Genomic DNA, 17,572 nt, shown 5'->3' with positions numbered 1-17,572 from the left:
CTTTACGGGTGCAGATTGAGTCACACCAAAATCTAGATTTGACTTCAGGAAACTCTTGAAAAGGATGTCTGTCTAAGGTGAGGGGGAGGTGGAGGAGGGAGATGCTAGAAGTCAGATTTTAAGAGTGGAAATGAGTAGAAAAAAGCCGCAGGAAACAATCAGAATTTGAAACCCAAGTGGTCACTGGAAGCGATGGTAGATCAGAGGATAGGTGACAGCACTTTTTACTGGAAAAAAAGTCCTGAGTCCACTTAAATGTGGGCAGGAAGAGACAAAACAAATGCCAGATCAGTCAGGGGCTCCTTACCTGGAGTCTCCAGGGGACACAGAGGGTTACAGGGGAGAAGGGATGATGGTATAAACGGTAAAAAAGGACCCCTGAGACATGAAATCAAGGTGTTCTCTTCTAAATGACCCATGCTTACGTTAATTTTAGGAAAGTCAGAACCCATCACTAACTGAACACCCACCCAGCCTTATCCCACATGCCTGGAATCCCAGTTAATGGGCTTGTTTTTGCTTTTGTTTTTCCTGCCTTTTGGTGCCTCATAGCCTGAAGGTGGCAAGGTAGATATTACACCAACATGTGCATGAAAAAGACAATCTCTGGGCCATGGAAAAAGTGTCCCCAGGCATGAATTTCTAAGTGTGCTTTAACCCCCTTCATTCCACCGTGGCCAACCCACAAGGAGGAAGTGTCCTGCAGAAAATCCACCAAGTCTGGGAAGACAGCCTTCCACACTTCCCTGCACCCAGCCAATGCCAAAAAATAAATCACAAAAGGCAAAGATCACTTGTGGAACACAAAGGGTTTTCCCTAACGCTTTTCAAAAAGAAATGACTTCCAACGGAGAACCACAAAGCCTGGGGCAGACTTTTACGTCAGTCTCCATGATAACCGAGGCGGCCCCAAGTCTAAAGCTTCAGTGAGCTGAGGGTAAGGATGGAAAGACTGACCACCCTCCTTCCCAGAAAGAGACCCAGGCAGAGTGATGGTCAGCGCTGGGAGAAGGAACAAGCAGCGGAATTCAAGACTCCACTTCCTAGAACCAACCAACATTCAGCAGCCTGAACAGAGAACAGGTCCTCTGGGGGACAAAACTCCAAAACCACCATGAGGAATGAGTAAAGAATCTACCCCAAAGGCTGGCTGGCCAGCAGAACTTTCGACCACAAGCTCCTTAGCGAGTCATCCCAAACTAATTCATTTAACTACCTTGTGTGACCAATGCAACCAAACGACAGGGGGCTTTCATCCCAATGACACGCTCACTCAGTGGGAGGGCTGCGGGTTTTCATCTCAGCTGCCATGCTTCACCCAGCCCTTGGAAGCAATGTCATTCCTATTGTGATAAGAATTCTGCTCATAAATGCTATCAGTATAGCTAATGCCAAATTCCTCAAGGAGTTAAGAATGAGTTGATGAAGCTCATTATCCCTTTTGGTCTACTAAGGTGTTCAAAGCCCTATTCACTGTAACAGTGGAATTAGGATTTTTAGGAAAAGAGAATTTTCTAGGCGATTCTTCCGAGAGAAGCAGCTGAACGTATCTCAGAGTCGGGGAGCCTGAGGTTTAAAGTGTAATCTTTTTTTTTTTTCCCAAATAACCATCTGGGTGTCCTTGAGTAAGTCATTTGCACATCCAGAGTCTGTTTTCTTGACGTGTAAAATGAGGCATTTGAGCCAAAGTCTCCACCAGCTATAAAATTCTATGATTCTCTAAGTAATAGTTTACTGCACCACTGGCAAGCCTGCTTCGCGATAATCAGAATGATCCAATTAACACTCTGCAATGTAGAATATTCTTTTTGTAGCTTCAAAAAATGACCTATTTTAGAGTGGAGGGAGTTCAGATCATGAAATACGGTCACTTTGTTTTTCAAAACAAATGAGTAATCTGAGGTGCAAAGATGTCGAATAACTTTGTTAAATTACAAGCCAATCAGTGGCAGAAACAAGACAAGGCTGCCTGACCAGTCCCGTCTGCACTGAACCGCACTGTTACCCAGTTGGCTCCAGAAGGGCTTTCTTCACTAGAAGCTGCTTCGGCCCCTGTCTAATCCACAGTGTGCCTTTTATGTGACTCATTAAACACAGCCTACAGCACAGCTGTGCTTTACCGGCCTCAGGGTTATTAGTTTTCCAGACACCTAATCCAGGAGACATTTGAAGAGTGACCTGAAGGTCTTCATGAAAATATACCAGGATAAAATACTTTAAAAAGTCCCATAGGGATTGTCAAAGAGAGCAAATACCTATGCACCATCTGCTCTCTTCCCAATTTATCAAATGAGTATTTTGCAGGTAGAAAGTTCCCAGTGAAGCCGGTCCTCACCCAACAACTTCAGGAACCCGACAGCAGCCTCCACGGCATAAGCACTTTGTCACTCTGGCTTCAGGCCGCCGTGACGGCAGGACAGTGCCTCTGGCACAGATCTGCAAACTCCACAGTTAGGTCCTTACACCACGAAACAGCACAGACACTGCCCTGGGTGGCAGCTCACACAGACCTGCACCTGTTTCTGACCACGGATGCCAGCAGCTGTTGCAGTGGAACAAAGAATGCTCTGGGAACTTCCCCACCACGCCCCAGGTATGGGATCTTTGGAGGGGCTGCCCTGAAAACCTTTTCGGGACAGCCTGGGAATTCTGCGCAGGAGCGATGCTGCATGCCATCCAATGAGCACTCAACAATTTGTTCCAATATGAGACCATCTTCCCGAAGAGCACAACTGACAGACATTAACCCTAAACTATGTTGGATCCAACAACTTGGTTGAAACTCTCAGACATAATAATGTGTGAAAGGAGCCAAACACAAACCAGTATGTGCTGCAGGGCTGCATTTACACAGTTTATATATTTGTTAGTTTTATAAAACTACAAGTAAAAAACAAAATGAGTCTATGGCAGTGATAGAAGTCACAATGGTGGTTACTTCTTGGGTGAGGGATATGGGCTGAAAGGGCATAAGAAGAATCCCAGGGTGTTGGAAATGTTTAATTGCTTGATCCCAGGTGGTGGTTCCTGAGGTGTAAAGATATTTAAAAACTAATCAAGTGCTACACTTCAGATATGTTATATGTTATGCATGTTATACTTTGATAAAAAATAAATTTAACATATTGTGTGAGGTCCCCTGATATAAATGGAGAATCTGCTTCTTTTCTTTAGCATAAGAATATCAGAGATTCTCTGAAATGAGTCTTTGAAAATAATATTACTAGTAATACCAAGAGCTAGATGAAGTGCTTACCTGCACCAGGATCTGTGCAGGGAGACTTACATGAATTATGTGAATTACCTCCTCTTAATCCTTAAGACACTTCCGCAAGGTAGATACCATCCACATCCCCATTTCACAGATGGCAAAGCTGAGGCACAGAGAAGTAACGTCCAAAGTCATACAGCAAGTACAGTGTTGGAATTAGCATTCAAACCCAAAGCAGGCTGACTCCAGAGTCTATGTTCTTAACTGGTCTCCACATTTTGTGGTATGGTGCAGGACAGAGGTTGTTTCCAAATTGAGTAATAATTGCTCTCACTTTTCCCCAGTCCCTGAGAAGCTCCCTACAGTGCAGTCTGCACACTCAGCACTAAGAGGAAAGAGAATCAAGGTTCGGGGTGACGGGCTAACAGTCTCCAGATGATTACATTCTTGAGGCGCATTCAACAGATACACCTAGTTTGGTACAAAGGCCTATTTGCCTGTAGTAGCAGAGGGTAGGTGCTATTATTGGCTTGTTACAGTTTGACCTTATTCCTTTCCCTTAAAAGAAACACACAATGGGGACAATGCAGAATGTTTTCATACGCTGCTCACTGGGGCTCTCCGGAACACTATGTCCTAGGACAAAATTTCCACAGTGTGCCACACACTTGTAAGATCTGCTTTACGCCTTTTGGAAAGACTACAGGGCTTACTTTCCTCTTTCACTAGCTTTTATATTAGTATTATATTCAATATAATTTATCTGTAGAACCTGGAGAAGGCATTAACCATTCTTTAATTAAAAAGCACATAGCTCGTGATTTTCCAGACACCTTCTGTTATCCTTTACTGCCTTCTCGATTGGTTTCTCTGAAGCTGTCATATGAAAACCTGTTAGATCATTAGTTCCTCGATTAAAAGGAGCCATAAATTATAAACCCTTTAAAAATCCATCAGGGAGAAGGGCAGAAAGCAACTCGATGGTTTAGGCCCTCTTAGTAACCAGGCCCAAATGCCTGTCCAAAGCATTAACTGGGCTCTGTAATATGAATACAGAATTATCTCCCACCCTGCCCCCCGTGATAATTATTTATGCACTCACTATTCAAGTAACGTAAATGACTGAATGTTGACATTTTTGATTAAAAAACTGGTTTCATCCCACCCCTGCCCCTAACCACAGGGGCAGCATCCTGCTCACAGCTGGGCACACTGGTTCACAGCCCGCTCACCACCAACCCCACTCCGTCCCTGCCAACCCCAGCTCCAGAGCTTAACACACCAAGCACAGGCCACTCAGCAGAAGCCTTGAGGATCAAAATCAAGGGTGCCTCCCCTGAGCTGGGCTACAGACATCTCTGCCCAGCCTCCAAGCTCCATCCTTCATCAGCCTGTTACGCTGTCTGAGAATTACTCCTCCTCCCAGCGTCACCTCCGGCACTCTGCCTAGCTCCAGCTAGCCCCAGAGCCAGGTCCCCCTCCCTGGTGTCGCATCTTAACATTGACCCATGTTGGTAGACTGACTTTCCCAGAGCTGCCCCTTCTGACTGATCTCCTTCACCTCCTAACTAGGCCTGCCTACATCAAGCCAGAACTTGCCGGCCTTGACCAAACAGACCACACAGACCACACAGATCAGAACAGCACCGTGGACCTCGGCCACTGGGCCACCTTCCTCCACCCCTCAAGTCCCGTGAGAAGATACTCTTGCCCTGTTCCTCACTTGGCCCTCCATCAAAGCCCCTCATCATCTTAAACCCGACCCCAGTTTGCTCCACTGCCCGCAAGTTCAAACCCCATTGGCTAGCAACCTCTGCATTTGGCAAAACTGACATTCCCCATTTCAAACGTGCTGTGAGTGATTTCAAAGACATATATAACCTTTAACTCTGCTAAGGCATCAGTGTAAATCAAGACTGGAGAGACTCATGGTTCCGAGTGCGCGGTTTCTGCATCTCAGCCAAGCATGGCCTTGTTCTCTAGTCCGGTTTCCTGCGGTGGTTTAAACACACACGCATGTGGGCACACACACTCACACAAAGGCATGCATACGTTTTCCCTGCTTGGAAAATGGGCTTGAAAAAGAAAAGCTTTTGTGCTGGTAAAAGAAATGAAGTTAAGAGCTAAGACGGCAAAGAAAGTAAAGGTTAATCAGAAAACAGAACTTGGGGATAATTCCAGAATTACAGGGTGGATTTGGCGATAGAGGAAAATGAACAAATTTAAATATATAACTTAACACTTAAATCTCTCTGATGGGAGGAAGAGAAAGTGTCTCTCGGTCAATGCCCCAGTCAGCGCCAGAACCACACACTATGAAGGAAACGACGTGCAGGCATGGGCTGCCCGGAGGTCTTGGGGTCCTTCCTGGTGTCACAGGTCTATTGTACTAGATGAGCCAAGGGAGAAATATAACTTTTTTGAAGTTATTTTTGAGAAACTGTTTCCTGCCCACTGGCAAGTGGAAAAGCCAAAAATAGGCTCTTGAATAGGATTCTTACCTGGTCGTCATAGCGATACGTGAGGAACTGCTCCCCTGTTGTATCTTCCAGAAAACTTCCCTGAGGGGAGAGGGCAAACTCAGGAAGGAAGTAGGCCCCAGGTGACTTCTCGGCTGTGGTCTGAAAGGCAAGATCGCTTGGTTACAAGTAAGGCCCCAGTAAGGACCCCCTGACAGGCAGACTCTGAAAAGGCTGAGTCCAAGAGAATCCACCCCCCAGTGGCTGCAGCAGGGAAAGGCAAGTGCCCTCTCTCGGCAAAGGCCATAGGGAGACGCCCCAGGCATCTGGGTCAAGATGCTGTTAGGCAGTGAAAAAGAACATGAAAATGAATATATGTATATTCAGGTATGGCTGAAGAATTGTGCTGTACACCAGAAATTGACACTACATTGTAAACTGACTATAGCTCAATTTCAAAAAGAAAAAAAGAACGCATGGGCAGCCTGCAACGAGGCGGACTGTGAAGAGGCAGAGGAGGGGGTGCTGGCCTGACCCACTTTGCCATGTCCACTCTGAGGCACTCATGCGTCTCCGCCCTGGACTTTCTACTCTAATCTTCATCTTCTGAATCAAGCAGATTTACCATGAAAATGCTGGAGCTTACCTGGCGGGCCCTCCCCTTGCAAGCAAACCTCCCGAGGCCCTGTGTTCACATGGACAAAAGTTTTTGTGAAATTTGTAGGAATAAACCATTTAATCTCAGTCAGTTAAAAAAAAAAAAAAAAAAAAAGATGCTGTTAGGCCCGGCTACCACACTGGGCCACCTCCAACTGGCTCACACGGTATTTTCTCCCGACACCTGCCCCCTCCTCCCTCCCACAACCTTCCAGCGATGCAGCCATGGTGTGGCTAATCTGCTTAAGTTTTGTTGTTGCAAATCCATCATTTCTGGGATTTTCTTTCTTTCTCTTTCTTTTTCCTTCTATTTTGGTTTTTGGTGAAGGAGTGAGAAACTTCTCAGAGGTGAATTTGATGATAAGATTTATTTCTGGGTACATTTCCTAAGAAGTCGGAGCATGCATAAAAATACCCTTATCTCACCAAGTATAAAAACACACCTAAACCTCAGGGCCAAAACTTACTTATCTGCTGGGAAATGATGGGTTCTGTCTTAAGATAACTCATGTAAGCTGATTACCAAAATGCTTAACAAATAATCAATCATGGTGAATTACTGTTGTTGTTTGCCTGTACTGGCTTCAGAGTTCATAGAATCACAATTTTTAGAGTCTGAAGCGACCATAGGAGTCATCTAAATCAAATTCCTTATTTTAGAAGTGAGTAAACTAAGGCTCTGAGAGTTAAGAGACTTGTCAAGCACCACAGAGCAGGAGCTGGGCTGGCACCTGTTAAGTGTCCACATGCAAAGACATGGGCAGATATATTTACCAAAGAGTAGGAGCCAAGAGCAGCCTTGGAGCACCTTAAACCAGCTCCCTGAATACACAAGGCCTCTCTGTAGGATGCTAACCTTTCACTGACCACGCATTCAACACAGATTCATTGAGCACCTACTATATGCCTAGAACTGTTCCAAGTCCTATAGACACAATGACATACAAGGAAGATAAGGTCCCTATTTTCATGGAGGTTACACTTGAGTGGGAAGAGATATGTACTAAAATTAAATAGATTCAGAAACAAGAAAATTTAAGTTCTAAGCACTATAAGGGAAATACGCAGGGAGATATGAGACATCCATCTATGTGGAAAGCTTGAGTTGGCTGTTCAATATGCAAGTCTGGAGCTCATAAGGGAAGTCTAAGGCTGAGGACAGAAATTTGGAAGTCATCATTTTCATTTCACACACACATATATTTACAGCATCATTCTGGAAAGGACCCTCCCTAGAGAAAGCGTTTGGCAGACAAGAGGGCTTTGTCTGGGGCCCTCGATAATTCTAATATCTGAAAGTGAGTAGAAGAGGAGGAGTAAGCAAAAGAGACTCAAAATGATAATCAATTAGAGTCTAATTAAGGGGGGAAAAGACAAATACTGAGTCATGGAAGGATTAGGCATCAGAGTGGTCAACTGGTCAACTGGTCAACTGTCTTGAATGCTGCTGAGAGACTAAGATGAGGCCAGAGACACGTCCAATGCGTCTGGCAGCAAGGAGGTCATGGTTGACCTTGACAAGAGTAGTTACAGTGACGTGGCAGAGAAAACTCTCATGGGTTTGAGGAGTGAATGGAAGATGAGGAAGTAGAGACCATGATGAGAGGCTCAGAACAGGGCAATAGCCCGAGGGAAAAGATAGGAGATAGGAGATACTGGGGCATGTTCGTCTGGTTACGAGAGTCATCCAGTAGGAAGAGAGAGAATGGAGGAGACAGAAGAGAAAGACAGATGCAAAGCTCTGGAGAAGGAAGAGGAATGGGATCCAAACTGGATGCACTTTTGTCAAGATGAGGGCCCTTGGTCTACATAAGCCTTCATCAGGCCATGCTCCCTAGCTGACTTTGAGCTCCAGCTCCCTTCCTTACCCCCTTGGACACCCTTCTACTAGGTCCTAGGGATGTCTGACCATCCATTTTTCCCTATCACTCTCCTCACTGCCCCATTCAGCTTTCTCATCTCTGAGCTGGCTGCCTTTCCTGGGCTCCTCTGCTGCTGCCCTGCTGCTGAACAAAAGTGCTGCCACGTCTCCTCCCAAAGGGTGCCTCCTGCAGAAAGCAGGACTGTACTAAGCCTCTGTAATCAGAGTATTTGCCTGTTTTGCTTCTATGCTGTTAAAAACAACTACAAACGTTTCATAAGCTCCAATGAGCTATTTTCCCCTTGCCTAATTCAGACTGGGCAAAATGATATATGTTTGCTCTCTACCGTATCCACTGTATTCCTGTCCCAGGCTTCTGCCTCTCCCCCAAGGCCCATTTCAGCGCCGCATTTTGGAGGAAGTTCCCCGAGGCAGAGGACTGTGTCCACATGGTACCTGCATTGTTCCCCACCGAAGACACCTGGAGCGAGGTGGTGAGAGTGAAAGGCGGGTGGCCTGCACTACCTGAGCCATGCGGTAAAGGGCCTGCTTCCTCGGCAGCCCTGACTCTCCTGAGGGATAAGGGCTACCAGCCCCTTGGCTGGACCAGATTCTCTCCACGCCCACACCACGCCCCGTGTTACTGAAAAACTGATTTTACATTCACCTCTTCTTATCAAAATCCATACTCCTGGGTAAATTTTCAATCATTTGGGAGCCAATGCTACAGCCTGGTGCAATGCAGGTCCTTTCCCTCTGTCGTAGCAAGGTGCACCAAGGTCACCATGCACCACCATGGTTGTCTGAGGTTGTCTGTACCGTGGCATCCCATGATAATGAAAGCCCAGGGCTGGAAGGGACCTTCTCAGTCATCTAATCCAGGCTGCCGACCTCAGCAACCCTGCCAACTGCCCTGCAGCCTCTACTTGAATACCTTTAGTGACAGGTAACTCACTCTCTCACAAGGCAACAGGGCTCCATCAGAATCTAGCAAGTTCACAGATTCCAAACTAGTCTGAAGTGCTCCCCAAGGGAGCTATGGGGTGCCCTGGCCAACAGCCCCTCTGCTCTGTCCTCGTCCCCCACATCCTTCCTCCACCTCTCCCTTCCCCCCACAAACACACACATACTAAGTTGAATTCTAGAGTCTGAACAGAGCAGGATCTAGGCAGGGGCACACATCTGAGTTGCAGAGTTAGAGAATTGGAAGGAACTTCAGAGACAGTCTCACCTCGACCCCTCCCTTGGAGCAGGAACTTCTCCTGCAGCATCTCCCACAGTCATACACAACAGACTCATAGAGGTCCTTTGAAGAGAAATCTGGGCAGAAGGGAAACTCGAGTTTATTGAGCATCGACTGTGAGCTAGGATTCGCAAACACTGCCTCCTTCTGTCATCACCACGACACTGTGAGGCAGGGGCCATCAGCTTCATTTCACACAGGAAGAAGCCATGACGACCCAGGAGGTCAGATAATTGAATGAGGGGCACACGACCTCCCAGCTGCTGAGTGAAGATTCACCTCCGTTCCATTTCCCTACGTCCCTCAGTGGAAAGCAGCCTTAGAACTGGGCCTTCCTTTAGGAGAGATGGCTAAGCTCACTCACGGCTCCAAAAAGCAAGCCTCATGGGCCGCACAAGACGTGGGCGGCAAAGAACACGCACTGACATTCTCACCCACAGGGGTTTGTCTTCCTAAATGTCAAGAGGACTCGGTGGCAGGCAGCTCCTCCCAGGACGGAGAGACTGAAGAGGTCAGGCCTCTTAAGGAGCAAGATTTGAAGGGAAGGCGGGGGGAGCGAGGCCGAATTAGGAAGTGTGCAGTCCTCCCAGGGCACAGATCCAGGGCCTAGGAGAGAAACTGCCAAAACGCATCATCCCACCAGCCACTGTCCACAGCTGCCGAGTCACCAGGGACGGGGTCAGGAGGAATCCAGACGGCCCCTCCAGGGACTCGGAATCCGAGACCTGAGGACACAGCTGTCTCCACCTCCCCTTCTGGCTGAAGGCTTTGACTTTGGCAGGAGGAAGTGAGTATGGGATGGCGATTCGAGGACGAGATTTCAGCGTCCTAGCCTCCATCTGTGCCCTCTAAAGGATACAGAGCACCTGTCAAGACTTAGCAAAAGGTGTGGCTGATATGAATGATGGAGACAGAAGTGAAGGAGAAGTGGGAATTCAGAATCTGGAGGACGGGACCCAGCGTGCCTCAAGTCAAGCAGTCACCGGTTAAAAAGAACACAGTGTGATTCCCACTGACTTTCAACAGGCCAAGTTAAACCCCTGTCCCAGCTTGGTCTGAGCACTGCAGATGGGACATCCACCTCTCTCCAGAGCGCAAACACAGCCAAACACCACACCACCCACTTCTAAGGAACAGCAGTCGATGAAGGCCACTACGTGTCTTTCCTGCACGGACAAGAGCTGGACTGCACCATTACTGTCACTCATGCTTTCTTTAGATCTGGCCCATCACTCCAGCCCGTGCAGACTCTTTTTGGATCCTGACTCCATCTACCAATGTATGCATCACTTTCTCCCTGCTTCGTGTCAGCCCAAATTTGAGCGGCATGCTCTCCATCTGCCTCCTTGTCACTGCCACAAACACTGAACAAACAAGGCTGAGAACTGGGCCCTTTACCCGGCCAGGAAAAGCCTGTCTCCAGGCTGACAGTGACGTAACCCACTTAAGAGTCTCCTCATTTCAGACATCCCCAAGTTGGCCACTGGGGATTCAAGAAACACTTCCCCAGACTTCAGATCCGCAGTGACACAGACACACATGGAAGTGGGATGCTAGACGGAAGAACTGAGATTTCACCAGATCTTACAGGTGGGGACAGAGCTGAAAGCTAAGAAGATACAGCTCTGAGCCACTGCTGCATATCTCCTCCCCCGTGACACCAGCGCTTAGCAGAGTTAAGGTCACTGTCAGAAATATGAATGCCTAAGAAGTCAAGGTCAATTAATGACCAAGACCTGCAGGGGAGAATTCAGCCTCAGGGTGGGAGGCTCAGACCGTTCCTACGGGTGGAAGGTCCCTTTAAATGAAATTTTTTAGTGAGTCTTAAACTGTGTGTTCCAGGGAACATGCAGAATCCCCAGGCTTTAGGGACAGTCTGCAAGGAACATCTCTGGGAGTTGTTCCTTTCCACCTTGATTGCCCATGGGACTTTACAGTATGTACCTTCCAAGGCCCATGAGGGCAAAATCAAGTTAACTAATACTATTTAAATTCAGCCTACCAAGCACATTTTTGTTCCAAGAAGCGTCATGCCGATTTGGTGTCCTGAACCTGAAATGAAGACTAAAAAAAAAAGAAACCTTCTGGATCCTTTTGGTTTTTCAAGTAGGATGCCGTCATGCCAAGTCGTTTCGAAGTCTTGGGTGCCCCCAAATTTCCTGATTAAATATAGGATACATTAACTTTGCAAAGGTTGAAAGGGTGGGCTGAAAGACAATGAGTTTTCACATTTTTTCCGAGTCATTTTAAAAAAAAGGAATGCTACAGATTTAAGATTCATCTTCTCTATTTACCATCAACTCATTCATACATTCCCTTGATCTTGTTGGGTCGAACGACCTGACATTTGAATAAACGTCCGAGTATGAGTACATCGCAAAAAACCATTTAAAAAACGTTTTAACTTCACCCTGAGCCACGTTTTTAAAAGAAATCTGAGCAGCAGACGCTGCTGGAGCCCTGCTGTGAGGTGGGCTGTGCCTTGTGGGTGTGCATATTCAGAATGAGCTGTCCCAGGGAGAAGGTCTTTCCTTGAGTTTAAATATACCGTATTAAGACTCTTTAGCAAACTGGAAACGGATCTAGTAAATGTCATTCATAGCTCTGTTCTTCCATTTGCCACTAAACACTTATTTTCTCTCAAATTTTCTCTTTCTCCTTCACTCCCTTCTGCACCACACCCCCCAACACACACACACACACACACACACACACACACACACACACATCTTTAATCAGTGCTGGCAAACAGAGCCAAGAGTAATCAGTAAAATGATCTTGCTGGAACAGATTTCACCTTTCAGTTCCCTGAAAGGAGCAAACCTGAAAATGAAGTCACAATACTTCTGTACATCTCTGAACCTCCTTCAGTCCTCAGCACTGGGCTTTGTGCATAGGAGACATTCAACAATTAACTTTCTTTCCTAGAAAAACTGATATAGGCCTAGCACCCCGACAGGGCCCTGCATGACTGATGTCCGAATATTCTGTCTGCTGCAGAAAGACCAAAACGCTCTGGCGGAACAACACGCTGGCATTTCACAAGGGGTTATTTAAAAACTTGACTATTGCTCTGAATGGGGAGAGGAAAGCAAGCCTTCCCCTGCCAATATACACAATACAGATCCTCTTGCCCTGGAGACCGCCCACCACCAAAAAAATTTTACTTACGAGTCCATTTTTCAAGATCTTGAAGGAAGCTGACCCATTGGAAAGAGCCTCAGTGAGCAAAATGTCACGTGGAAATAACTCTAAAATACCTCAGGCAGAAAACTGAAAATTGTAGTCCACGAACAAGGCTCTACTGGTAAAGAAAACAGCTAGACGGATGGACGGTGGCGGCCAACCTTAATCAGCTGTGCACCCCCTACCGCACCCCACCCTCCCCGCCCCCGGGTCCAGTCACACTGGCCAGGGGCAGCACTCCTCCTGCCGGAACAGTCAGCAGAGAAGGGAAGGGCTGTGTACTGGGGGAAAGCGAGCAACGGTTGATGGTGAGAACTACCGGGAAAGGTGCCCTGGAGGAGCGAGGGGTTTTCTGGGGGAGTCTCTGCAATTCTCTCCCAGGCGTCCCTTCCACTCCCGACAGGAACTCGGTGTTTAGGGCGGAACGCTCTCAGGGCCCCGTCCCAGCTGTGGAATCTGCACTTTGATCCTAAAGTGAAATATGTATTTTCCCACAGCCTCTTCACCGCGGACACTCAGGATTACCTCTCTGGCAGAGAAAAGGCATCTTTGCTTTTTAAATATAGAGTACAAATAAGGAGGGAAGGACTCCCTGAAGCACCAAATGTCCGAGTACTTCCTGGGGTTCATGGGATCTATTCGGTCACCCAGTCAACAAAACAGACAGGAATCACTCTTCTCAAGGAGCTCATAATCTAATTAGGGGAAACAGAAAGCAAACATAATTTATAAAGACCTTGTACACTGTGCCACAGAGGGGAGAGCAGTTGGAAGTGCTGGGGATGGTAAACTGCAGTTTTAACCAGAGTGGCAGGGTCGGCCAAGGCAGGCCAGGGTCCCTTAGGCAATCACTTCTTGTTTTCTAAACTGACAAGTTGGAGCCTGCCCCTTTCCTTGGAGGTTTCAAAATGTCTACTCTCTCTAGGAACCTGGCTGGGCTCTGCCAGGGCTCTGAAGCCATCTGCTTCTACCTACAGCAGGGGGGTGACCCTTTGCTCCTTGGCTCCCCGGAGCCTGTCTGCCTGCGCAGCAAGCCGGCTGCAGCCAAGCCGGGCCTGAGCGCTCCGCCCCAGTTGTCCCAAGGTCTCCAGCTCCCAGTGAGCCGCAGCCTGCCCCACCCAGGCCCTAACAACACAAGCGCAGGCAAAGGATGCAGAAAGCCCGGCCACTGGACACCTGATTAGCTATGCGGGGCAGTGTCTTTGTTGCCAACCTCAGAGCCCACTACTAAATGTCAAGCAACTCTGCTTATACCTGTGAATTCATGTTAACTCCATAGAAAAAAGAGAGAGAGAAAAGGAGAGAGGGAAGGCAGAATGGAGGGATGGAGGGAAGGAAGAAAGAAGAGGGGGGTGGAGAGAGAGAGAAAGAAGAAAGAAAGAAAGAAAGAAAGAAAGAAAGAAAGAAAGAAAGAAAGAAAGAAAGAAAGAAAGAAAGAAAGAAAGAAAGAAAGAAAGAAAGAAAGAAAGAAAGAAAGAAAGAAAGAAAGAAAGAAAGGAAGGAAGGAAGGAAGGAAGGAAGGAAGGAAGGAAGAAAGAAAGAAAGGGAAAGAAAGAGAGAAAGGAAGGAAGAAAGAGAGAAAGGAAGGAAGGAAGGAAGAAAAGAAAAAGAAAGAGAGAGAAAGGAAGGAAGAGGAAGGAAGGAAGGAAGGAAGAAGAAAGAAATGGAAAAAAAGCGTTACCAGCCCTTCCTGATTTGGCAATGAGACACGACCCAACCTGACACAGTCCAGAAACACATCAGGGACATAGTCATGTTTATTCAAGGTCTTTCTCACCCTCACGGCTTTCCTTCTTTCAGGAAACAGCTCGTCTGTGTGGCTGAAATCATACAGGCTTTCAAAACGCAGCCTTCCAAGAGAAGAGAAAGACAGAAATGTGCTGTTTGCACATACCCTGAAAAACATTTATATTCATCCTAAGCTGGTTTGTTTTTCTAAGCTTAGCTGGGCAGGAAGTCTTCAGTGCTAAACACGTCAGCAGAGCTGCCAAATTTGCTGTTTGGATGCTCCTGCCTTTCAGGATTCTTAAACAAGCAAAATGATAGGAAGATAGTGATTTACAGTCAGGATGTCTTCGCTCCATATGCATAAAATGCCATCACTCTGATTTTCAAAAACTACAAAAAACAAAAAAATCCTGGGGGTTCAGAATAAAATGTTAAGGACATCTTGAAAACAAAAGATGATACTTTTATAAAATTGATATACTGACATCAACCTCTTCAATTCAGTGGTAACAAAGTCACACTGGAGGCATAAATCAGGAGAAGAAATTGTTAACAAGCAAATCAGTTTAGGAAGAATATAAATGTTACTATCTTCTGACTTTAAAAAAAAAAAAAAAGGAGGAATGCAAACTACAGTGTTCAATCCAACCAGGGTGTCGGGTGTGACGCAGGTTTGTGGATTTAAGCAGGTATATTTTTAAGGTACGATTTTAATTTCTTCATGATACGTGGAATGAAGACTGGTTTTCTTCTGCATGCTAAAACACAATCACATCCTTCTAGACTTGTTTGACGTGAAAATGTCACTTAGTTTTAAATCCTGAATAAACATAGGATTGGATTTATTAATGGTACCGGATACGTGGGAAATCACATTCATAAGCCAGACAAACTTGGAGACACTGGACACCTGTTACATTGGTGATGGATGCTCAAGTTTAGAAAGGGGCCCGGATTTGCAGTTGGGAGCCCGGGGGTCCAGGCCACCTCCACCAGAAACCATGTGGCTGCCAGCATGCTTTCACGTCTCCGGGTCTTACACATCCCGCCAGTAAACAGGGGAGACCAGGCCAGATGAGCTCCAAAACCCCACGTGGTGGCAGGAAACCCAGGCAAGAAGGTGAAGGGGCAGTGATTTTGTTTCTTTACTATATTTTTTTTTGTTGTTGTTACCAGATTAATACTGTTGGTGTGAATTTAGAAAAAGTCTCCTGAGCAGAAAAGTACCCAGCAGCCAAAAAGTAAAACTCTGGTATCTTCTGTAGTGAGAGTCATTGCATTTTCTTGAACCAAAAGCAGTCCCAGGAGAGAACTGCATAGCGACCCCCTCGCTGACTCAAAGGGACCTCAGATACAGCTGCACACGAGGCCCAGTGTTAAAAGAAAAACACACAATAACTTTAGGATAAAAGCGTCAACATGGAAGACTTTACCCATTGTCTCCCCCACCTGCCACCGCCAGCACAGAGAGGAAAAAAGGAGGCTCCTGAGAGAGGGAGCCAGTGTGTCTTGGTAAGGTATATTTGTGCTCACAAAGACTCAGTTTCCTCAATTGTAGAGCCAAAAACCTTATACCCCCCCAAAATTGCTGCAACTATTTAATAAAATAACGCATCTGGTAGTGTTCTTTAAATTGGAGGAAGCTGTACAAGTGTATGTACCATGATTGTTACTATCACAAAGTTCCAAAAACAAGTTTTTAATGTAAGCATTAATACAATGCCTCCTACACGCAGGTACAGTCCGTGCTCTCAGGGAGCTCACTGTCTAGGGTTGGGCATGGACTGAGAAAGAGATCAGTAAATAGAAAATCCGAAGCCATGTGATGAGAGCTACCCAAGGGGAGGGAAGGACAGGACACTCTGGGAGCGTGTGAGAGTGACATGCTCGAGGCAGGGGGAGTGGAGTAAGGGTCACAGAATGCATCAGAGAGACAGTCTCAGCCACCAAGCTGAGATGTAAAGAACAAGAAGGAATTTGTTAGAAAACTGGAGAAAAGGATGGAGGAACAGAGTCTTCTAGAACAATACCGGTATAATGAGCAACACAAAGGCCAGAAGGCTGGAGAGAATAGTGCAAACTGGATGAACTGGGGTAGCTCCGCACAGCTGAAGCATGGCAACGGAGAGAAGTGCAGAGGAGCTGGAGAGGCAGACAGGCTGGGTCTTGAAGGGGATCTGCTGAGTCAGATTCAAGCCAGTGTTTGTCCCTAGGGAGCACCGGAGGGACGTTAAGTAGAGGAGTGAAATTATTATTATGGAAGATGAATTGGAGGGGGAGTGAGACAGAAGGCAGGGAGACTCCTTACGAAAGTCCAGGACAGAGATGATGGTGGCAGAGAGGATACAGAGAGGAAAATGAAACTTAACAAAATATTTCAGAACTCAAGAAAACAAGTAGGCCAATAAATTTGAAATGCCAGGAGAAATAAAAAAGTTTTAGAAAAATTCTAAATCATCAAAAATTGACTTAAAAAAAGAAAACTTTCAATGGGCCTTCAACGGTTAAAGAAATAGAATCAGTATTTTACATTCTTCCCATGAAGAAAATAGATCCAGAAGGTTTTAGAGGTGAGCTCTACAAAACATTCCAAGTGTGAATACTTCCAATCTTAAAAAACCTGTTCCAGAGAATAGAAAAAAGGAACACCCAATAATTCATCTTATGAGATTAAAATCTTGATAACAAAACTAGACAAGAACAATACATGAAAGAAATTTCGTATCAATCTCACTCTTGAAATGAATGCAAAATTCCTAAATAAGGTATCAGCAAAATAAATCTAACACTGTATGAAAAGAAACCATCAAGAGTAGAATGGATTGATAAATTGTGGTATATTTATACCCTGGAACACAACAGAGCAGTGAAAATGAATGATCACAGCTTCATACATCAACAGAAGTGAAATTTTAAACTATAACACTGAGCAGAATAGGCACAGTATGATTTCATTCATATAAAAAGTTCAGAAAAGGCGCACATCACATAATACATTATTTGGGGATGCATACTCAAGTGGCTAAAGGACATACAGATGCAAATTTCACCTTTTGCCATGGTGACGTCTGAGCAGAGAGGAGGGTGCAATAAGGAAAGGACACACAAGAGACTGCAGGGGTATTGATAATTCCATTCCATTTCATGAGCTCCATGGTTGATTCACAGGTGTTCTTTATACCATCATTGCTGGGTCACTTCATGTACAGTTGTGCAAGGCGGCCACT

At 46.0% G+C, this 17,572-nt stretch overlaps 1 protein-coding gene across 5 annotated transcripts in view; it reads right to left on the bottom strand.

The window, feature by feature from the left end:
* The window catches only part of ADAMTSL3 (ADAMTS like 3), a 262,233-nt gene that overhangs the window by 217,361 nt on the left and 27,300 nt on the right, over positions 1–17,572 (bottom strand). For all 5 annotated transcript variants that reach the window (XM_074354072.1, XM_074354071.1, XM_074354070.1 and 2 more), the window contains exon 3: positions 5,713–5,832. In XM_074354072.1, coding sequence (XP_074210173.1) covers positions 5,713–5,832 — 120 coding nt within the window. The remainder of the gene's footprint in view (positions 1–5,712; positions 5,833–17,572) is intronic.

This window comes from Camelus bactrianus, chromosome 27 (genome assembly GCF_048773025.1).
Source record: "Camelus bactrianus isolate YW-2024 breed Bactrian camel chromosome 27, ASM4877302v1, whole genome shotgun sequence".
Lineage (NCBI taxonomy): Eukaryota > Metazoa > Chordata > Mammalia > Artiodactyla > Camelidae > Camelus > Camelus bactrianus.
This window is presented reverse-complemented; position numbering and strand designations above follow the sequence as displayed.